The sequence below is a fragment of the Bacillus rossius genome, chromosome 2 (assembly GCF_032445375.1).
Source record: "Bacillus rossius redtenbacheri isolate Brsri chromosome 2, Brsri_v3, whole genome shotgun sequence".
In the NCBI taxonomy this organism is placed as follows: domain Eukaryota; kingdom Metazoa; phylum Arthropoda; class Insecta; order Phasmatodea; family Bacillidae; genus Bacillus; species Bacillus rossius.
The window spans coordinates 127,365,626-127,389,257 of NC_086331.1; the positions used below are offsets into that span (position 1 = coordinate 127,365,626).

The 23,632-nt window shown below is 34.3% G+C and overlaps 2 protein-coding genes across 4 annotated transcripts in view; one reads left to right on the forward strand and one right to left on the reverse strand.

Moving 5' to 3' along the window:
* LOC134529801 (mitochondrial tRNA-specific 2-thiouridylase 1) lies at positions 1–21,244 on the forward strand. 2 transcript variants are annotated; one of them, XM_063364256.1, is made up of 7 exons: positions 1–220; positions 6,338–6,503; positions 7,772–7,956; positions 13,575–13,801; positions 15,973–16,140; positions 17,389–17,613; positions 20,961–21,244. In XM_063364256.1, exons 1-7 carry the CDS (start codon positions 139–141, stop codon positions 21,093–21,095), a joined length of 1,188 nt encoding a protein of 395 aa, XP_063220326.1. In that variant the 5' UTR covers positions 1–138; the 3' UTR covers positions 21,096–21,244. The 2 variants fall into 2 exon arrangements, with proteins under 2 accessions (XP_063220326.1, XP_063220327.1); XM_063364257.1 differs by lacking the exon at positions 20,961–21,244 and having other exon boundaries at positions 37–220; positions 17,389–19,015.
* LOC134529802 (venom protease-like) overlaps positions 20,389–23,632 on the reverse strand; it is an 18,614-nt gene continuing 15,370 nt past the window's right edge. Inside the window, exon 6 of one of the 2 annotated variants that reach the window (XM_063364258.1) lies at positions 20,389–21,701. In XM_063364258.1, the coding sequence (XP_063220328.1) occupies positions 21,534–21,701 (168 nt within the window). In that variant the 3' untranslated portion in view covers positions 20,389–21,533. Of the gene's footprint in view, positions 21,702–23,363; positions 23,567–23,632 lie in introns of those variants that run through there. The other variant, XM_063364259.1, reaches the window with a different exon arrangement.

Below are 23,632 nucleotides of genomic sequence, written 5' to 3' on the forward strand. Positions count from 1 at the left end.
CAGGAAAAACGTGGTGGTGTTTCGGTCATATATCGGAACAGAATTTTGTTTGTGTGTATAAATATTGCGAAAATAGGTTATGTCTGTTTTGAATTTGGATTTAGCAAAATTTTATTTCTTCTCGTTTTTATAAAACGTATGCCGTTTTTTCGTAAAGTCGTGGTGGCAGTATCTGGGGGTGTAGATAGTGCCGTAGCTTCTTTACTTCTGAAAAATAAAGGTATGGTTAGGAGAATATGTAAAACTTACAGGAACAGTTGTTTGCATAAGCTACTCACTTACCTACCTTGGTATATCAGAATTCAAGTACACAGTTGTATACTTGCGAATTTACGTACTTCACTTGCTTTTGTGGCGTACTTGACGAATCCGGGTAGGTTCAATATTTGGCCTCTTCAAATGGTACCAGTCAGCCGAACAGTTTCTATACATTAATAGTAATTTTCTAGTTTAAAAGTTAAAAAAAAAAAAGTATATTGTAAGGGTCTTGGCTTTTCCGTAGCAAAAATTTAAAATTCCACATTCTGTGTTTTTGAACAATATAAACGTTCCTCTATTTGCAGCGATTACAGCGTTTCAAAATTCGTACTACATAGTTTCTGAGAAATTACAGTTTATATGCTAAATTAGGTAGCCTGGTAATTGGTAATGGGTAAATATGTAGAGTAGCAGTATATGCGAAAAAAATGCTAAAAATCCGAAAATACTTTTATTCTAAGCTCTTTCACTTCCTCTTTTCAAATCAACCAGCGGAGATAAGAAATTCCAAATACTTTAGGAGATATAGAATTTTTTAATTTTGAACATGTAGAGTAGCGGTATTTGTGAAATAAAATTTCTAAAAATCTGAAATTACTTATATTATATGCTCTTTCACTTCCTCTTTTCATTAAAACCGGCGGAGATAAGAAATTCCAAATACTTTAGGAGATATCGAATTTTTTAATTTTGCAATACAATACCTGTACAACCATTTGAACGTCACATTTTTGTTATTTTGCCGTGTGTTCGTGAATGCGTAATAAATAAAATGGTCGATTAGGTCAGGTCAGTTACATTATTAATACTTTCAAACTAAGCGGACATAAAAAATAATGTGAATTAATTTTAATGGCTGTTTAATTTTAAAATATTTATAATGTAACTTACCTGACCAAACAAACCGGGACAAAGGATGAACAGTAGGAACTAAAATGGTTGATTAGGTCAGGTCAGTTACATTATGAATACTTTCAAACTAATCGTACATTAAAAATAATATTATTTAATTTCAATGGTTCTTTAATTTTAAAGTATTTATAATGTAACTGACCTGACCTAACAAACCCGGACAAATGATGAACATTAACAACTCACGTAAAATTTTTTTGTTACTTATTACTTGCGCAACAATATCCAAATAAAAAATAAGACTTTAAAATTATAAACGTTAAAAACCCACCTAAGTTGGAGGCGGGTACATTTTTTTTGCCATTAGAAGGAAATTATGTAGTCATTCACCTACGTTGCGATACCTCCGACGGAACATTAATAAATAAATAAATAATCACGTATTGGTTCATTTGAATACTGGCCAATCACGGAACTGTTACGTGACAAAATTGTCCAATAAGGAACATAATAGATACTCGTAAACCAGAAACGATGTTAATCGCCGCATGAATAGGTAGGCCTACACAGGTATTGTGATGAATATTAAAAAATTTGATATCTCCTAAAGTATTTGGAATTTCTTATCTCCACCGGTTGATTTGAAAAGAGGAAGTGAAAGAGCTTAGAATAAAAGTATTTTCGGATTTTTAGCATTTTTTTTTCGCATATACCGTGACTCTACATATTTACCTGGTAATGTTCTTCCGTCGCGGTTTTCCGGAAATTTATAATAAAATTCAGAAAATACTTTTTTCAAAACCTAGAAACGTTCCTGTATTTACCTTGAAAACAGCATTTTTATATTCCTACTGGTTTCTGAGAAATCACTGTTTATAGCTTACATTACAGTACCTATGCATGGGTGTAACCATTACAATTTTTTTAAATGTTCTTATGTATGGAGAAACACAGGATCGATAAACTAAACATTCACAATATTCCATTCTGAGGCCGCGTTTGTTCATGTTCTGTATGAATATTACAAATTTGTTTGAGAATGGTCATTTAGATTAGGTTAGCCCCATTAAAAATACTTTAAAATATTTTAAACATTTGGTTAGGTTAGTATAGCTACATTAAAAATACTATAAAATTTATAATGGTTACTTAGGATTGCAATGTAGCTTAGTAACCAGTTCGCACAAGTCCATTTCAAGGCCCGAACAGTTTCGAAGTTCACAGAAGGTTTCTGAAGTTCGCAGCTCGCACGAGCAACTTTAGTAGCTGTTAAAAATGTGCATAAACAATTTCCATATCATCTTAACCAAAAACAAAATTCTTTTTACACTCCATTACCAATATACCTACATATTTACCACTTAGTACATGTTGTAGTAATATACTTACAGTAACATTCACATAAAATACAAACAAACCATATTTCTTAGAAAACAGTAGGAATTTTGAAACACTGTTTTGAGGATAAATGTAGAGGAATGTCTGTAGTGTTCAGAAACACAAACTTTTGAATTTTATAATTTTCTTATAGAAAAACCATAACCCTTAAAATTTACCAGGTTAGCTACTACATAAAAAAAAACATAATAGTTTTTATTCAACAAAATTAGGAGGAACTCGCTAGTGGGCAAGGCCATAAAGTCAAGGGAAATTGTGGGGGTAAAAGCCAGTAAAAAACACTTAAAATATTGTTTGGATGATTGCAGCCAGCAGTTTTGTTATGTCACGTGATACCTATCACTATGAAAAGGTTCTGATTTTAAGGTACCTATTATTATTGAGCAAGCTGTTTGTACCCACAGCAGGGACTCAAACAAGGTGACACTCTCGTTACTGCACAGGTGAACATTAAAACTTTGAATTGGGAAATTAATCTGGACATCATTATATTTGTGATCACTAAAACACCTGTTAGATTATGTACAAAACTATTTTCATTATTAATAAAACACCACACTTGACATCAGTGTACCAAAACAGAAACACACACATAGTTAACATGGTGCTAATGACATATTTACGTGAATACACCATTTCACTTATAAACTTTTTGCAATCATCCAAAATGAAACAAACTTGCACTTTTGTCTGAAAATAACCACTACAAAGGTCAGTAGAACAAAATTAAAAATGATTTGGAAAGTGTAATTTTTTTTTAAGAAGCCTCTATACTTAGAACTTTAACACATTCATTTTTTTAACTATTTAAATTTTTTTTGAAAAAACTGTGTTACCTAACCGATATTAGTAATGTTGAACACTTCAGCAGTGTCACATGAATTTATGGCAATTTACTTTTTGATTTTACCTTCATTTCTTAGTTACAATCATTACGTATGTAGGCCTACTTATATTTTTTGAAATTTACTTACGAAAATAATTAAATATTTATTTATTTTATTAAATTTATCAATACCAGTCAAATACAGAGTGAAAATGATTTTATGAGCCTTTAAAAAATTTTTTGGGTATGGTAATTATGAATTTTGAGGGGACAAAAGTTAAAGATAAATTCTTTTTCAAGAGCAAAAAAAAATGTGTTTTATATTGAAGCCATTTAGGAAAAAATAAACTTTTTGTGTACTGCAAATGTTGATAGATAATCCTCCAAAAGGGCATTTTTAAATTCTCACTGGGACCTAAAGAATTTAGTTGTAGGCAAAGCAACAAATTTAAGGGAAATTGTCAGGTAAAAATCTTTATGGCAGTATGGAAATTCAATCAATCATAAAACCACTGTAAGATTTTAATGACTAAAAATTTTAATAATGTTCTTTAAGTTTTAACCAGGTTTTCAGCCATGAGTTGAGTAATGGCTTCTGGGGAAAAAGACAAAAAGTATCTACAGCAAAATGTTGGTTCGGTTATGTCAGCTTCAGTAATAATGTGTAAATTACAATTTTAAAAATGGTAGCAATTTCAATAAATTTTTTATTTAGTATTTATTTGTGCTTACTGAATCCATCTGCCAAATCAAATTCGTCTTCGTAGCCCAGAATCCAGTAGGTATTTTAAAAAATATGTTATTTTTTGACTTTTAATGATTAAATAGCAAAAAATGAGAAGGAACTAACTAGGCTGTTACAGAGGTGGTATAAACCTTTAACAACAATTACGCAAGAAATTTGGCTGGAAATGGACGAAAATCATGAAGTCAGTGAAATATTTAATAAATTGTGTATTACAACTAAAAATCACATGGTAAAAACTAAAAAAAACAAACAAAAAAAAACAGTATCTATGTGCTGGTGGCTGTTCTAACATCACTCTGACAATTGCCCAGGGTTGTAGAGTTATGCTGTATTTTTTTTGTGTTTTAGTAATAGTTTTTTAATTTAATTATTATTTTTCTTAATAAATAACATTTGGATGGAACCATCAAAATTACTTTTATATCTTTTTCTTTACATTTTTTTTAAACCACTTAGGTATGAACTTTAATTAATCAAGGGTTTTCTTTTTAACATGCTTATTATTAGCTTCACTTGTAACTAACTAACAATGTAATTATTTAAATCTTGTAAGTCGATTTTAACCTACTTCTAATTGTCGTATTGATTTGAAACTTTGCAAATACATGTAATCCGGATGACAATACAATAATTTGGTATAATTGAACTGATCTGATGACCAAGCCAGGAGGTGGATTATGGAACTCTTCAACTTTAGTGTGTGTTACAGATAAAAGCATGTTTTTTTTTAGTTTTTTAACTATAATAATTTTATTATTGCATAATATTTTCATTGTGTGTGTTTTATGTATTATTAATGCATTTCTCATTGTTAGGTATGTAAGTCAATGTTTCGCAGTGACCGACATAACACTATCGCTAGAGCGTACCCTGGTGCCAATCACAGCCTTCTGCCTGCCAGAGAGAACAGACGTGTTTGCTGCTCTCTTTGCATTGCTTCAGGTTGGCCAACCTTGTGGCATGGTCCAGTCCTCACATAAACAGTTCACATCGGGCAGTTTTAACATTTAAAAGCTATTTGTGTTATGGAAACTGACCATAGGTGTTTTCGTGTCATTGAGGCGGAAGAGTTTGCGCAGTATGCTGAGGCTTGTAGGATGACTTAAGAACCCATGTCTCGTAGCTGTATTTGAGTGAGTATAGCTTCCCAGTCACTTAAGAGCGGGAAAGGTTTTGGCACATTTGAATGATGCTGGGAGTTATCTCGCCAAGGCATCACACCCTGAGACTCGAGGTCTAGCGATGGTTCTATGCTCGTTAAATAACATAAACCGTTAACAACAATACGCAAATTCTCCCGAGGAGACCCTTAACAAGCCATTGGCCTTGCGTTAAATGATGTACCGTTCCTACATTTCAAAGAACTATCCAGAATAATTAACATGGGCTTCCTCCTTGTCTATGGCCATCTTTAAAGCTTATAATAAAGCTACCGTACTTGCAAGTTGTAAAAGGTGTATTATTAGAAGACAAGTGGGTGAAGAAATATATGAACTCTCCACGTTACCTTCCATAGCCAGTGAGCGTCCTTATGGTGTACATAGCCAGTGGGCATCCTTATGGTGTACATAGCCAGTGAGCGTCCTTATGGTGTACATAGCCAGTGAGCGTCCTTATGGTGTATTGGTACTGCCACGGTGTAGGCTATGTTAAACTGCCCAGTGTTCAGTATTCCAAGGTAAGATATTTGCTTGCTTCTGAAGTAAATGACTTATCCAGGAATTTCATTTCACCATATATTTTCTAAAAAAAATTTTTGTACTTGTTTCATACACAGCTGACATTCTGTATATAATTCTCGGCTGGGAGGAGGAGAATAAAGTCTGGAAGTCTTTATCAGAAATTTATGGGCTGTCATTGGTTCATATTAATTAAGATATTCGTAGTCAACCTTTTTACGAGAAGTGTAGCATTTGGAATGTCACAACTTTAGTGCTCAAGAACTATGTCCTTAACCACTCACATAAAATTTCATCATTTATGAATAAATAAGTATTGTATAGTAGCATAGGCTACATAATGCATTAAATTTTTCACGTCTAAAAATGGCTCAAGCATAAGTTGAGCAAAACCTAAACTACAATATGTAAGCACCAAGCTATCTAACACTTCAGAATTATTACTGCCTGGTGCGGTATAAGGACGGGGAGCAATGTCTCATTATAACCTACGACTACACCACATGGCTAAACTTTGACTAATATTGTAGTACACAATAGCCATTGCTGAGTAAAGGTATTGTTGTGCTGTTGCAGGCTTCAATGTGCAGGGGGTGTTTATGAGAAACTGGGATGAAGTAGAAGAACATGGTGCTTGTTCCGTTACTCAAGATCTTAAAGATGCTGAGTGGGTCTGCTGTAAAATAGGAATACCATTTCATTATGTGAGCTTTGTGAAAGAATACTGGATTGAAGTGTTCAGGTGACTGTAACAAGTGTGCTATTTAAATATTGTATCTTAAATGCTGGGGTGAATGTAGCCTTCCATCTGAGAGAGCCTTTTGTAGCCTAGCTCCTCACGTTAAGTGTCAACAAATAGTTTATTAATAAAATTACCTAGAAAACAAAAGCATGTATAAAACCAGTGGTGGCTATCAACCAGATGTATGGCCAGAGTCCTGTATCGTGGTGCTTTTCCACCTGGTTGGTGAAGAATTACCGTACAAACCATTGTCTACAATTCATACTTAATTTAACAAACCTTTTAACTAAAACAAATCTGGTATTAATATTCATTTATGTATTGATATTAATTAGGAGCTCTTATCTGCTCCATAGCAGTTACATGGTTCATTGTAACTCTGGTCAGAATTAAATATCGCACAGTTACCTTCATGCACAAGAAAATTTTTTAATTAAATACTGTATAATTGCTTCATATCAAGCACACAATTACACTTTATTTTATTTGATTTTGACTTGCGATAGGGTTTCTGCTTGGAGACAAGGAGTCCCCCCCCCCCCCCCCCCTCCCTACTTGCCCAATTTCTGAAGACTCTTCCTCAAGTCCTTTCCTCTTCTCACATCCAGTATCTTTCCCTCAATCCTATTCCACTACCTCCCCGTCCTCACCAGGAACACTTGCCTTCCTCTTTCTGTTCTTCCCAACTCTCTCTGAATCTTCCACCCATGATCCCTCCTCCCTCTATACACCCCTTTGTTCAACATGTCTCCCAGTGTGTTACTATATTATTTATTTTTAATTATTTATTATTTAGGCCACAGCCCAACCCAAATACTTTCTATCTCTAAAGACCTTGTAGACAAGATGTTAGGCTGAAAAAAATTTACCAAACTCCTAAATGAGTAAACAAATAAAATAATTTTTTTTTTTAAATAATAAAAACACACACACACACACACACATATATATATATATATATATATATATATATATATATATGTGGTCAGCTGTTTCTGTAATAATAAATGTATATTTTGTCGGGTTGGAATCAGTCAATAAGAAACAAGTTACTTGGCTACTCTGCAGCTTGTCAGTTTTAGAAGCATAGTGTTAGGCAATAATTCTGTGTAATTGGAACATATATCATACAATTATTTATATATATATATATATATATATATATATATATATATATATATCTTTCCAAACCAAGCCATATAAAAATGCTAAGTTGTTTGTCTAATGTTTTGATGTAGATCATTAATGTTGTTGAATTTATGTTGTAGTGCTTTTTTGGAAGATTACCGATCTGGTCAGACACCAAATCCTGATATTTTATGCAATCGTGTGATAAAGTTTGCAAGCTTTTATAAGTATGCAGTTACTACACTAAAAGCGGATGCGATAGCTACTGGACACTATGCATGCACATCATTTGGGGACTATTTGCAGTATCACAATCCAGAGAAAGGTAAAGTTAATCATATATAAGCTTGTTTTTCATGTATTTGACAGTCTCATTTTTACTTGTCTTAGTTATTTCAGTATTTTGAGGTATAACATACTTAATTCTCTACCTTATTTATAGCAATGTTTCTGATTGCAAAGTTTGTGGCCATTTGGCACTGAAAGAAGGTCACGTAGCCTAGTCTACTTCGTTCTCAAAAAAACAACTCAGTCTTATGGAGGAAACCACCTGTGTGTTTTGTCGCATAATCATTGCACTGTTATTTTAAAGCCTCAAAATTGGGAGAGAAAAAAAATTCTCGCACAAAACTTGCATGATGTTTTTGGTCCTGCTGTTAGATTCAGAGACTTTGTGTAGGTAGTAAAATTGACCCTGTCATAGATCACAGGATGAAGCACTGAGCGACAGCAATCAGTTTTCAATTTTCAGTCAGGCGGTGTAGTAGTTAGAATGGAAAAATACAGTAATTCTAGTGGTGGCTTCAAACTAAAGGTACCATATTTACCCGTGTAAACCATGCACAATTTTTCGTAAAATACATGTTGAAAAATCATGGTTTGCAAAAACTTGATTCATAACTTGACTATGCAGCATGGCAATGCTGCATAGCACAGGTTCCATTAAGCTCCAAGGTTGGTTAACCTGCTGTAGCTCAACGGATAGGGATGGCAAAAATTTTTCCATATAAAAACATTTTCGATATATCTGGTTATTTTAGTGGCAAAATTTTCACCATTGTTTAAATTATAAAATTATAATGCAAGTATAAGTTACTGAGATCTTGGTACATCTAAGCTTTTAAATGAAATAACCAAAAACATATTTAGCTCTTATAGCAAAAGTAAATACAACAAAGTAATTTCTTAAAATGTTAATTTTTATTATTTACAAATCTTTTCTACATACTTCAATGACTTCTTTTTTCTGACATTTGATTGAATTTTTAAAAAAAGTAATTTTTATGAATTGTTATTGTTTTATATTCCTGAAGATGTTGAGCGAATAAGAAGCCAATGATCATGTAGAGAAGAGAATACTGAATAATAAATATTTGAAAAATATATTGTAGTTGTATTTACTTTTGCTGGTAGGAGCCCAACCTGCTTTAGGTAATTTCATTATAGTTAATTGAAACTAGCATTAATATATTCCTTTTTTGCTGTCCTGTTAAGGAGCATTTATTTTTCAGTTATCAAAACTTAAATTCTTATTTTAACTTAATATGGGCTCTACAGATTGATTCATGCAGAAACATCTTATAAAGATATTCATTAAAATGAAAATCTAAATTTGTATACCTCTTAGATAATTTCAACAAAATACAACTTGAATGTAACTAAAATAATATATACAAAGAAAAAGCTTTTTAAGCATTATTTCCAAAGCCTTTGGTCCACCATTTTGTATCGGCCTTAAACAACTGAAAAAAGAGAATACAAGGGAGGGGTTTTTTCTGCCAAATTGTTTGAAAAATGGTTGAAATAAAATATACTTGTAAAACTGTATGTTATTTTTATTATTATCTAAACAAAATATTGTTAGCACTGAAATATCAGCGATAAATTATTGATCCCAAAATAGTGATAGTTTCCACCTGAAATATAGATATATCCGCTCTATTGCTATACTGTTGCCATCTCTATTAACGGACGACGAACATCTTGCACGTGGTTTGTGAGTGTTTTTCTGTGAGAAAGATGATTGCAATGATTGTTGAACGTTTGCGGTAACAATCATCTATGGCTGCTGAAAAAACCTAAAATGATTAAAGAATGCTCAGCAGAATATGAGAACTCGTGCCTTGGGAAGAAAAAAAACTATGTTGTAAAAAATTGTATATGTGAATGGAGAAAAAAAAATGATTTTTGAGTGGTGGTGGTGTTGTAATAAAAATTGTATTTGAAAGGTGAGAATTTTTTGCAAGTGCTTCCTCAGCAATTTTCCACTATATTTTTTATAATCTTTTTAACTTGGCATTGATTTCAGTATTTTGTGGCCGTGACGTTAATGGTGCCTCACTGCAGTAAACAAAACAGCTGCAGTTTGTAGCCATTTTACATTCATAATTTTTTTCCAGCTCGTCACGGTAACGTGTTATAATTCACAATTAATAATTTGATATTATGTTAGTACTTTCCGTGCAACACGTTTTGCTGTTATGAAAAACTTAACCTCAACAAAAATGCTTTTCTCGCATAAAAATTGCACCCCTACTTTTCAAACTTTATTTTGGCATAAAATGTGCGACGGTTATGCGATAAAACATGGTATATGGCATAGTCGTTTTGGTGAGCATTTGATCATTCATGCTTGCTGGCACCTGTGATTATCCCAGGAACCTGCAACTTGATGTGTGTTTATTACCCAAATTACCTGAGTGACCACTGCGAACGTATGATTTATCAGACTTAGTAAGTGGTTTTCACTGGTTTATAAATAATTATTTTTATATATTAATGTAGTTAGTATTTAATTTTTACTAAAATATGTTAATATTTCATAATTCTGTTACATTTTCAGCAGTGTCTGTTCAAAAAATTTTTGTCTTAAAATAAGAATAATTTAATTTTTTTCAAAATTGTTTTGCTAAAAATAATGACTAAGCAAAACAGCTTTTAATCTTGGGAAAAGTTGTGCTGATTGAAACCCGGATCAGATAGGTGAAATGGCTACAAACCTTAATTTTTATGTTATGAAGCTCATGTAGTTGTCAAATTGAAACTAGTTTTCCACTCAACAAAAATGAAAAAACAAATAATTGCACAAAAGTTATTCGGCATAAAATTCAAACTTAAACTTTTATTTTTCAAAATATGCTATACACTACACACACATGCATAAAAAACATCCCACCATTGAAACTTCTTTCAAAGAAATTTATACTAAATTCAGATTAAACCTTTTAGAATGATAATTTTGTGTATTATAGATTTTTGTCCTTGGGGAATGCCCCAGGGATCGTGGAATTTGCAAAGCCTCGGCACGGGCCGTGCTGCAACTAATCAATTGTGTTGAAGGGATCTAACACCACTGGGGCACATAGTTGTGTTTCATGCTAAATGTGTGTCCTATGATGTTAATAATTGGCAGTTTCTTCGGAATGAACGTGGATCTATGGAATGTAAGCACCCGGGGACTGTCCATGGCCATTCCCAGGGAGTTGGGGCTTAGAACCCCGATCGGTCACCACTCCTCCACAAAAGCCTTGACTTCCACCAGCCAATCTCAGGATGTCTGGCCATCTATACTCCGTTGGAAGCGCCACTCCTCGGCAAGGCCCTGACTCCTACCAGAAGTCTGGCAGCGAAGGATGGCTTGTGTTCTGCCAGCCATTCCCAGAAAATTAGGCTTCCTAAACACAGCCTGGGTGCACCACCCGTCTGCAAGACCCTGACTCCCACCAGCCTATTCTAGGCAGTCAGGCTTCCAATACCCCGCAGGGTGCGCCACCTCTCGGCGAAGCCTCGGCTCTTGGAAAGGCCTCGCCTCCTATCAGTCTTTCCCAGGGAGTCATGGTTTCAATACCCCGCATGGTTCACCACCTCTCGGCGAAGCCTCGGAAAGGTCTCGCCTCCTATCAGTCTTTCCCAGGGAGTCATGGTTTCAATAGCTCGCAGGGTGTGCCAACTCTCAGTGAAGTCTTGACTCTTGGAATGGCCTCACCTCCTATCAGTCTTTCCCAGGGAGTTGTGGTTTCAATAGCTCGCAGGGTGTGCCACCTCTCAGTGAAGTCTCGACTCTTGGAAAGGCCTCGCCTCCTATCAGTCTTTCCCAGGGAGTCATGGTTTCAATAGCTCGCAGGGTATGCCACCTCTCGGTGAAGTCCCGACTCCCACCAATAATTTTAGGAATCCAGGGACGTTTTGCTTTCTAAATTTTCTACATTGTACATACTACCTGTTTATAGATTTTATTGTCCATTCTAATCATCTGCATAAGTACATTACTTTATTAATTACACTAGCTGCCCGACCCGGCTTCGCACGGCTATTTAATGGAATAAAATTAAGCCACATCTCCCATTTACAGTAGGTAATGGTAAATAAAAAAAAAATTCCGTGAAAATTTATTACAATGCTGTATAATGTACCGGAGAGAAAATGAATAGCACCGATGGTTTCCCGACTCGTGCACGCAACGTACAACTGATGTACCTGTACTTCGCTACGGCAGTCTACAGGCAGATCACTCTTGCGCCCCTCATTATACATGCCCCTCCTTGTGGGTACGCCACTGCTGCGCTATGCCCGTTGCCATGGAGACGCAGAAGGCATGAACAATGCAAAATCCTGTTCTCATGCAGACAAAGTACCCACTGTTGCCTGGTTTTAACCACCCATGGGATCTAATTTTCGGAAAATTTCATCCTGCGTAACATAAGGAACATTACTGTGAAGTTTCAAGTCTGTAAAATATATATACTTGAAAAAAAGGGGCAATAAAAAAACAAATCAAACACAGAGAGAGGGGAAAAAACAATAGTTTAGGTTTGTGATTTAAAGTGATAAAAATTATTTAAATACTAATTGAACTCTTATGAGGGTACTGATTGCTTCGTTGTTAATATCACACGGGTGTTTTTTACTTGTATGGGAAAATTAAGAATGATAAGGCATCTAGTGCGTGGCAACAATGCTAATAGGTAATAGGAAATAAACTTCTATGCGCCTGCGGCATTGTCAACACACACTTCGTACGTGTACTGCATGTTGTATCTAACCCCTTCCAATGCATTTGACTCTAAATTGGACTTTTAGTAAGGATCCCTAATGTTATTGATAGTATAATTTAGCCTATAGCCTTCCTCAATAAATGTACTATCCAACACTGAAAGAATTTTTCAAATTGGACCAGTGGTTCCTGAGATTAGCGTGTTCAAACAAACAAACAAGCAAAATAACTCTTCAGCTTTATAATATTAGTATAGATATGATATTTCTCACTGTAAAAAAAGAAGGAATTTTGCTTCAATTGGATTGATTAACGAGCTCAATAGCTTAAAAATTGAAGGAATGGCAGTTTTAGAAACTGATCCAGCTTATGAAAGGAAAAATAAATTTTGAAAGTAATGCACGTTTTTGTGTAGTTTGTTTCAGGAGGTATTTATTCAATAAATAATATTATATTATATTGAAGATGATATTGTAATGACTGTAAATAACTATTAAACTACAAAAAACTACTTGCAGTTTAGTTAAGAACTATTGTAGTTACGAACAAAAAGTGAATCCAAATATTCTCTATGTTCAGAAAGGGAAACTTAAGTTAGGTTGTGGATATTGTTTTTTGCTTACAATTTTAAGTGAATTTTCTTTGAGGGTTTCATAAATTGGTCACTGTCATATTTATTGATGTTATTTTAGAGCACAGCATGTCCAAATTTTAACTCTGATCTTACTAAAGCTATATAAAGTATAAGAATATAATAAATATTTGAAGTGTGGCAGATTGTAAGTATATTTAATTAAGAATAGGATTTTGTGGTCACTAGAAACTAAGAATTTAAATGTGTTGATAGTAATAGAATTTGAAGTCTAATAAGAAACCAAGATATTTGATAAGAGGAGTGTTGGAAATTTGGGGGTAACAACATTTTAAAAAAATTGATTGTTTTTTTTTAGGTTGCAGGTTACTTAAAGCAAGAGACAGTTTCAAAGATCAGACATTTTTCCTTAGTCAAGTGCCTCAGATTTCTCTTCAAAACACCATGTTTCCTTTGGGTAATTTGTTAAAAAGAGAAGTTAAGTCAATTGCCAAGAAGTATGGCTTGGATCAGATTGCAGAGAAGAAAGAAAGCACAGGAATTTGTTTTATTGGGCTTCGAAATTTCAAAGATTTTATTTCGGAAGTAAGTGTTATCTGAAGATGTTTCATTAAAAAATTGTTATGTATTTTAAAATTTTATTGTGCTTTGTAGAGTGTAGGCACCCAAAGAGAAAAATATGTGTAGTTTTTAATGGCTGTATGTGATAGTAATTTTATGTTTCTGTCCTGTTAATTTTTTTTTTTTCCTTCTGTGTTGAGTGGCAGAAATGCCTGGGGAAATGTGCAAGTGATCTGGTATACAGTTAATGAAAGGTAAGTGAGCTGTAACAACTTATAATGTTTATTTTGAAGTGGTAAAGCTCAAATGCTTTGCTTCTTCTAGACAATAACAAGTTCATGAGAAACAGACACTACAGGAATTGCCCGTGGCACCATCACTTTTGCCTGTCAGAGTGATTTCAGGAAACTATGGAAAACCCAAAATCGGGATGGCTGGGTTGGGATATGAACCTGGACCCTCTGGAATCTTAGTTCAGTGTTTTAACATTGCTCAGTATTAGAAATTATAGAACACTATTGTAGAGTTTCTAGGTAGTGAATATAAAATTCTGGTACCAGGCACATCAAAAGTCTGGTGTTTCATGAATTTCTAGTACATTCAAAACAAGCTAGGTTTTGTGATTGTTTTTTACATGTATTGCACATTATTTTTTACTTAAAAAATTTAAATTATATTACCGTACTCGAACACAAAATCGTGGTATTTTTTCTTGTCAGGAGGTAAAATATCTGGTACCACCTGGTACCTGGGGTCAATTTCTTGTATGTGTACTAGATATTTGGTATGCTCCAGTGTTGATCTGGAGGTTATGTTGGGTGGCTCTGTGGCTATGTTACTAGTCTCCCACTCAATGTGCCTTGTACTAGTTACCCATGTACCAGTGGGCTAACCCTCGTCTGGGTATTAGTTGGACTCTATTACCTTCATTCCATTGTTGCTCTATTCCCTTTTCATCATTACTCCTAGTTTTCAAGCTGGCCTGGAATGAAATGTGTATCCCTCAGGTATAAGACAAACTCCACTAAATGTCCGCTTTGCTTGTTCCGTTCATGTTGATCCTGTCTCGGGCAGCAACAACACATATACATATTTTTTTTCTTTGTCCACTGTAGCTCAGATGCTCAGCTAATCAATTTGTCTGAAAAATTCATTTTTACTCTCAATGTTAATTTCTTGCAAAAGATCAATTTGATATCTTTGAAAAATTTTCCTTTAGCAAAGTTAATTAAACTAAATTTCCAAAGGGGGGCAATATACCTTTTTATAATGAAACATCGATCCCCCCTATTGAAGCGGGGGGTCCGGGAAAATTTGTATTTCAAGGTGGAAAATTGTGCTATTTAAGCAGTTTTATTATCTAAAAGTTGATTACACAGCACTTTCTTTGCCCCCGTTTGCCCCCACTTCAAGGTTTCAGAAGGGAGGGGGGGGGGGGGCAAAATACCCTTGCCCCCTCCCCCCCCCCCCTGTTGTTGCGCCTCTGTATATGAAGGTATTTTTGTCTGCTTCTGTATGTCATTCCAGACTGCTAGACTGAGAACAGAAACAACTCTTGCACACGTGTTTTATTCTTACCATTTATGGTTTTTTTTTTTTTTTCATTTTATTCTTACCCAAGATAAAAATACAAATATTATTAGCAAATACCAAATGATGGATTTTATGCAAAAATTGTCATGTGTTATAGTGCCGTTCTACTTCTAACTCAGGTTCGTGGTTTTGAATCCCGCTTCAGGCATGAGTATTTAGGATGAGTTGGTTGCTAAGCCTTCCTCCTTACTTAGTCCTTGAGCGTAAGGGTTAAATAATATGTGATTTAGATTACAGGATGACTTTATTTACCATCATGTTCTTAATGGAATTTTTTTTTTCTTTTTGCAATCCAATATTGTCAGATTGTTAGTTTCATGATAGTTATCATTTATTTTACTAAGGAATATGAAATCTCATGTCTGTAAAGAGTGAAAATTTTATATTCTTTGATTTTTTCCTTACTGTTTCAGTTTTTACTTGTTAATTTTAGTGTCTTCAAAAATTGTACCCTAATATGATTTATTTCTTTGCAAGATTATATGATAGCTGGCCGGACTTTGTGTCATAAGTTTCTGTTGATTATCTATGATCAAAATGAAACACATTTATATGCTCTTGCCACATTTTCTATCCATATTTTGTGCTGTTTATTTCAACAGTATGTGGATCCAAACCCAGGCAACCTGGTGGATATTGACTCTGGTAAAGTAGTAGGGTCGCACAGTGGAATACACCACTGGACTATAGGCCAGCGCTGCAAGTTGTCTGGCATCCCAAAGCCATACTTCGTTGCGAAGAAGGACTCAAAGTCACATGATATTTTTGTGGTAGGTAAAACCTTAGTACTTTATTATAATTTTCTTTTAAGTTTTGAACACTTAAAAAGTATTTTTGTAAAAAAAATTAATGTATTTTTTTTTTAATTTTTCTTTTCATAGTGTTTTACAGTTTTAGTTTTAGAAATGTTCATGTTCTCACACCGAAGTAATAAAATAAATTATATTTTCATGTATACAGTAGAACCTTGATTAACCTGTGTAATTGAGAGGGGGGGGGGGGGAAGGTCTGTACTGATAAACAAAAATCACGGATAATTGAATCCAAATGTATTTAGGAAGAGCAGTTGTTCCGTACTTGTAATCCAGCTTAACCCAGATTAGTTTTTCTCCGCAATTTAGGTCCTTTTTTTTGTCCATTCATTTCTACTTTATTATGTAGTTTTAGTTTTACTCCTTTCTTGTCCCTTCCCTAATGAATTACACTTCGCATCTCCTCCCCCCCCCCCCCCTTTTACCAAAAAAAAATTTTAATTTTTAATTGAGTACCCGGTTAACCAAATACGTACCTGGTTAAGCGAATCAAAGCTAATTGTGGTTCTACTGTAAATAGCTCAAATGAAACATTTTTTTCCCCTCTATATTGTCACAGTGGAAATTCTTTTAAGCCCCTCCCCTTGTGAATTTAAATATTTTTTTGCTTATCAATATTTTAATACATGCATGACTTTCTTATAAACATTTGCTTGTGGTTCTTACAATGTTTGGAATATTTAAATGCCTGTGGAGCTGTGGGCTTTTCACTAGGCTTGTTACCCTAGTGTCAGTAAATAATTGATGTGTTTAGAATTTGGATTATTATTTATTTAGACAATCTCTCTGTTTAGTGTAGTTGTTAAGGTAAATCATTTGTAAAATTTTACTTTGAAAAATATAGGCCAAACTGCATTGTGTTGAGTTTCGGCATCTTACTACGTTATTATTTTTTTTAATTGATTCATTGTGTTTAGGCTTGCTTTGTAGTTCTATTCTGTTTGTTTTCCTATAGTTATTATTTTCCCAAAATCTTGGTGTCTGGGATCTTAATTTGTCTTCCTTCATTGCTATTTTACCGTCAAAGTTTTAGTATCCTAATTAATACTTATTGTAAATGTACTTATTTTTTTTTAAGTTTTATTTTTTTTGCCTGCTATTTTTGTGAGGGTTGTTAGCATTTGAATTTATCTCTGTCTTTGTTGTTTTGTATTGGCCTTTGGGTGAAAATAGTACAAACCTGGAAGTTTTTCATTTGCATTGTAGGCTGTTGGTACAGAACATCCATCACTGTACACACAGTATGTCTTTGTGGAGGCTCCACACTGGATTCATTCCACACCAGACGAGCTAGAGGAACATGGAATACTGGAATGCTGGTTTCGATTCCAGCACACGAAACCTTTAAACAAATGCTGTCTGGTGAAGATCTCGCAGCAAGAGCTGTTGGTGCATCTGTCAGTGCCACTGAGAGCTATCACACCAGGACAGGTGAAGCAGTCTTAATTTCAATGTTTTATGTGTAGTTTTATAGTACAGATTTCAAATAATACATGAAAATAATAAACTTAACGACCATGAGAGTAAGTTGTATGTATATGTTTACGTTGATATTGAAGTTCCTTTGTGGGAATAAATACAGTTCATCCAATGAATTGCTAAATAATATTCCATATTATTCAAATGACGTAATGAATCCAACCTCAATGATGATGAATTCACTAGTGTTTTTATTGTGTTAGTAATGTTGTTGTTGTTAGTGAACCATGACCGCCGCAAGCACTTATTTGTTGAGGGGGACAATCATTACTTTTTCATTTAAGTGTTTCAAGCCTAAAACCATTTTTTTTGTTAATTTTTTTGTCAAAGTATGGCCTAAAGATGAAGTATTACTTTCAAAAGATTCAGCTAACAACAAAAATTGCTTAAAGCATGTCTCCTGTCTTATATTTAAGAGAGTACATAATTGTAATACTAAATAAAAAAATATTTTTCATTTCAAAAAAATGTAAGGAAAGGAAATGGTAAATATGTAGGGTAGTGGCTTATGGGAAGTAAAAAAAAATAGTTACTGAAGTAAAGTTGGTTAGGTTAATACAGCTACAGTAGTAACATGAAAAATCTTTGTTAAAATATTTAACTTCTCAGAAAAAAAAATGTGTATTTGTGCAGCAAACATAACCTAACCAACCATTTACTTAAGTTATATTTATGTTATTTCCCAGAAGCCATTACTCAACATATTGATCCAGTAAATTTTTGCAAATGACGAAATACAACAAAATCTAAATCACTTCATAGAAAAATTTAAATTTTAAAAGAAAAGGTAAATCGTGCCAGCATGAGCTCACTTTAAACCCTATTTATTCATCAGTTTTCCTTGTTAACAGCAGCCAGATGGGTGAACTGCATTTTCTACCAATTTCCTCTGGAATCAAAATTTAAGTGTGATTATTTGGAATATGAATCACATTATCTGTTGTGTCATAGATAAATACAGCAAGTAAGCTGTTATTGTGTCGCATTGTGGTAGAACAATTGTGGCTTTCGAGTTATAGACCCTTGCAGTTATCGCTTTAATTTCTTTTAGTGGCATCGCTAAGGAGTGTCTGTGTTGTCTGTTGTAGTCCATGATCGTAGACGTTTATTTGTTTATTTATTTATTCAGAATGCTGTAACCAGAGCCGTTAAGAGAAATTAAGGGCCTGGGGGCAAATAATTGTGTCAGTCCCCTTCCCTATTACTTTATACTACACAACTCTTCAAACCCCTCATTATTTAAAATATTCAAAAGACTACACTCCTTTAACCTCCTTCCCACCTTCCGCTGGCAACATGCCCAAATAAAATCAACAAGTGCCAGCTGGGAGACAATTTAAATTTAGTTGGTTTTTGTCTTTATAAATGTATTGTATATTGTTTTTAAGGAAGGATTTAACTTTAATGTATAACTGGTATAATTCTGTGTAGGGCCTGGGCCAACTTAACTTTTGTTGTTTTTGTTTAAGAAATAATGTTGTTTATTACAATTCAACCAGCAAACTAAAAGAATTTGAATGATTTAATTTAATAAATCAAAAAGAATCCTTGCAACCGAAATCTTGACTTTTTTATTTAAGCTCATAACCAAACGCTCCTCCAGCTCCTTGTAAGCCATTCAGGGGCTGTATCAAATTTCTTGCACACACTCTCTCTCGTGCACCTCTGTTATTTTTTTTTTGACCAGTTCATTTCCAGCAATTTCATGTAATTCAGATTGCCATTTCAAAGTGTTTCCTAATTTTGATAAGGAACTTAAATAACTTTTACAAGACACGAGGGAGGGGCGTTACAACTGGTAGCAGAGCGTGCCCCACTGATTCCCGGGCACCTCCCTGATTCCCGGGCCCCCCTGATTCCCGGGCCCCCTTGATCCCCCCCCCCTGATTCCCGGGCCCCCCTGTGTTCAGTCCCCGGGGATCCACTCCCCCTTCCCGATGGCTCTGGTTGTAACCATGGAGTTAGGAATATTCAGGAGACGGCATGTTATGACATAGTTGAAGTAACATTTTTACTTTGCTATTACCATATTGTTACATCCAAAACACTGCAAAAAATGTTGCTTCACTATGTCTGATGATGGTAAGTAAGTTTGAATTGAAATCTCCACCATTAAACACTGTCACTTCCAAAAAATTAAAGTTACTTGAAAGTGTTCCCGCAATGCAAACGTTACACTCTAGCCAATTTTTTAGGCATCTAACCAACATGGCCCAATTACTATGTATTCATGCAGGCGTGGCCACCCTCTGGCTGGAATGCACGTTGAAATGAATACAGAAAATATAATTTTTTTTCATGTTTAAAACGTTAAAAATAGTGTTTTCATTGGCCCACGCAATTTTTTGTCCAAGTATGCTTGGCGAGACAGTAGTGAAATTACATAGATTACTTGTGCATTTAAAGTGCTGAGTATAGTTCAGGTTTTTAATCATGCAGTCCCGTTGAAACATCTAAACTTTTTTTTATATTACACAAATGACTTAACCTTGTCATTGAACATTGTTATATGAGAAACTAATTTCAAATAATCGTAATAAAATTAATATATTAAGATAAAATCTTATGAATTAAAATATACCTTAATAAAGCCAAATAGGCAGTTATAGTTTCCTTAGCTCAATAAGCAAAATCCCATGTCATGCATTTAACAATTACTAAAAAATATTATTATTATTATTATTATTGCAAAATTTTGTGTGTTATATGATTGTTATGAAAATGAGGTCCGATGTATCAAGATTTTATTGTATATACATAATGATGAGACCATCTTACCTAATTTACTGACTTTAAATTAACTTAAACCTAGGTTATTTCTTTTTAAACCAAGAAACATTTGCCATTTTCAGACTCAAGCAATTGTTTTGAATTCAGAATACCACTTTGACAGAACTTTTTTTTTTAATTTCTAAACATTGTTAGCATTGAAACTTGAGCCTCTTGTCCATTGAAATAATTTATCTTTGATGAGCTTCTATTAGCCACATTTTTCACTATATGTACAAATTGGAGACATATTCTATATGGATAGCCAATTTTATTATAGAATCACATAAAGCAAGAAAGTAAGTTAAAACTTGTTCTTAATGATTTTTGTTATACGTATATTTAAATACCTGTAATTTAAGACTGCAATATAGGAATTTTTTGCAACTAATCACTGCTGCAATATATTTTAGTAAAATATATTTGCTTAAAAATTAGGTTTTAAAATTAAGAACAAAATGTTTTAGATTTTGTATTAATTTATTAAATGTAGTATAGCCTAGTAATACTTCTGATTTCTTTGTTTATAGTATGGAGTATTTTATAGAGGGGAAGAATGTCTCGGCAGTGCAAGAATCACTCATCCAGGGCCTTCCTTGCGTTCTTTAGGAATGGAGCTGTCATCATTTCCATCAAATGACAAAAATTTGATCGAGCATGTATAAGTATAAACATCATAATTTTAAGTCGTGGTTTTACTGTTAATGTGGACACTCAAGAAGTCAGTGTTTATATATATGTTTAATCAACATGTTACATTCTTGTCACTGTAAAATATGATGATCAAAATAAAGTTTTTACTGTGTATTTGAAATGCTTCCTTTTTAAATTTGTTTAAAGTTTTCTAAAATATCTGTATGTTTGCATATTTATCTTTCTTGTTTGTCACTGAGGTTTCTTATAACATACATTGTAATCAGCAATGTTGTATGTCCAAAACTACATCCTGAATCAATCTTCCCCATCACAATAACCATTCAAAGAACGTAGATATTTATACTGGTACACAAAATAGTGGCTTTTGACTCATCTAATTGAAAAAATAATTGTTAACACAGTGATCTTAATTACATCATGTTGGATGTGAGGTTGAATTTTTTTTTTCACATTAATAGGAGTTCATTGTTTATCCAGTGTAGGTAGGAAATGACCCTGGTGTAGACGCCAGGAAATGCCGTAGAACCACATCCAACACCAGAAGAAACTATGCCCACAAGGATGTGTGTCCTTGTGCCTGGCTGCTTCACTACTAGAGGTCCACCAGAGTCACCCTGAAATCATCCACAGTGTATCAGGGCTATATCTGTGAATACACTGCATACATAGTGTAACTAACGAGGAGGAAAATGTTTTCCTTGCTCTTGTATCAAATACTCCTTAATTGCCAGAGAAAGTGATTCCTTTCCAGGACTTGATAATAAAGTGTAATGAAACTACTGCTGTTCATGTAATTATGTACAGAAGTGAAAAGTCAGTAATAGTGGGTCGCACCGAGAGCATACTTGATTAAATCATTTTCCAACTTGCATGCAATCCAGCAGTGTATTTGGGGTGCTTGTGAATGTTGAATGTCAAAAAAAATTTTATATGTTGTTACAAATAGCAGTATGCATATGTTTCATTTGATGAAGCTCAAACTTCTTTTCTGTTTACAGCTCATTACTTTGTAGTTCCTTGTTTTAAAGTTACTTTTAAAATATGAACAGTACAGGGCTAATACGTGCATTTGTGATGTATTAGTGTGGTCCACTGACATGTATAATATGAAATGATAGTTTTGTCTGAGTTTTCAAAAAATTAATTGAAGGACAGTAATTGGTCCCAGCTGTCATCAACCAAACAAACCTCTTCAGATGATTCTTTTTGTTACTAATAATGCATATTCTTCCTGGACCTAGACTTCAAACTAATATCACTGAGGTTATCCTTCAATACAGGCTTTAACTGGTTGTATACTCATGTGACATAAAGCAATTTTGTTGATAGGTATTTGATAAATAAACAAAATTGTCTGTACCAGCTCATTCTGTGTGGCAAGAAAAGCCCCTCTGTATATCAATTGAATAAATACATTCACGTATGGATTGTCATCATCACCATTTTTTGCAATACACATTGGAATATCTGGCCACTGATAAAGAGCAACTATATCCTGTAGCTGCCACTGCCGTCCAAAATCACATATTTGTGGATATTATTGTTACTGGATCTGCATCTCCAGAAGCAATCCTTGTACGAAACCAACCTGTAAACCTGCTGCATCTGGGAGGGTTTTAACTCTACAAATTGCCCAGCAAACTAACTTCAAGTACTGGATACTATGCCAGATGCTTGTCGTGAACATCTTGGAACTATATAGTTCTTATGTGGGCCAGTTATGAACATTCTGGGTTTGAAGTGGGATCCAAAATTTCACCTAAACATCGGCAATGGGAAGGCCACCAAATGCTTTGTGCTGTCAATTGCGTGAATTTACAATCCCATGGGCTAGCTCTCTCACATAGATGTGTGGACGAAGATTGTGCGTCAGCATTAATGGACAGCAGGCATCAGTGTAGGTGAGCCCTTACCCCCTCTGATTGCAAACAAATGTGCTCAGTTCATAGAATTTTTACCCAAAGTTAAAACTTTTCAACTACCTGGTTTTGTGTGTCGTAATATAATAAGTGTGGAGTTACATGGTTTTCCAGATGCATCTGAATGAGTATGTGAAGACGTGAAAGATTTACAGGCCGTTAATGCCATGGAGAATGTAAACATTAGTCTCACCATGGCCAAGTCACAGGTTGGTTCATTGAAGCTGGTCTCATCTTAGATGAGCTTTGCAGTGCTGATCTGTTGGCCAAGTTGCTTCACTTTTGTTATGCTTTTCTTTCAGAGTTCATTAATATTACACTAACACAATTATGGACAGATTGAAGCATCACACTTGCCTGGATTGACTCCTGATTATTTGCTGAAGACTTGTATTTCCAAGCCAGGTATCCCAAATTTAGAAATGGGTTCCTCCTCATGCACTGGACATGTAGTATCCAAATACAACTCAGCTAATCGTTCTTCATGTGGTGTTATTCCTCATCGGTTTTGTTCTCATGCCCTCCTGAGAAATGACCATCTTCAGGTGATCATGCTTATTCTGAAAAAATCCCTTAACTTAATCTCCTCAAGTGGTTCTTTAACAACTCAAGATACTTAAGTACCA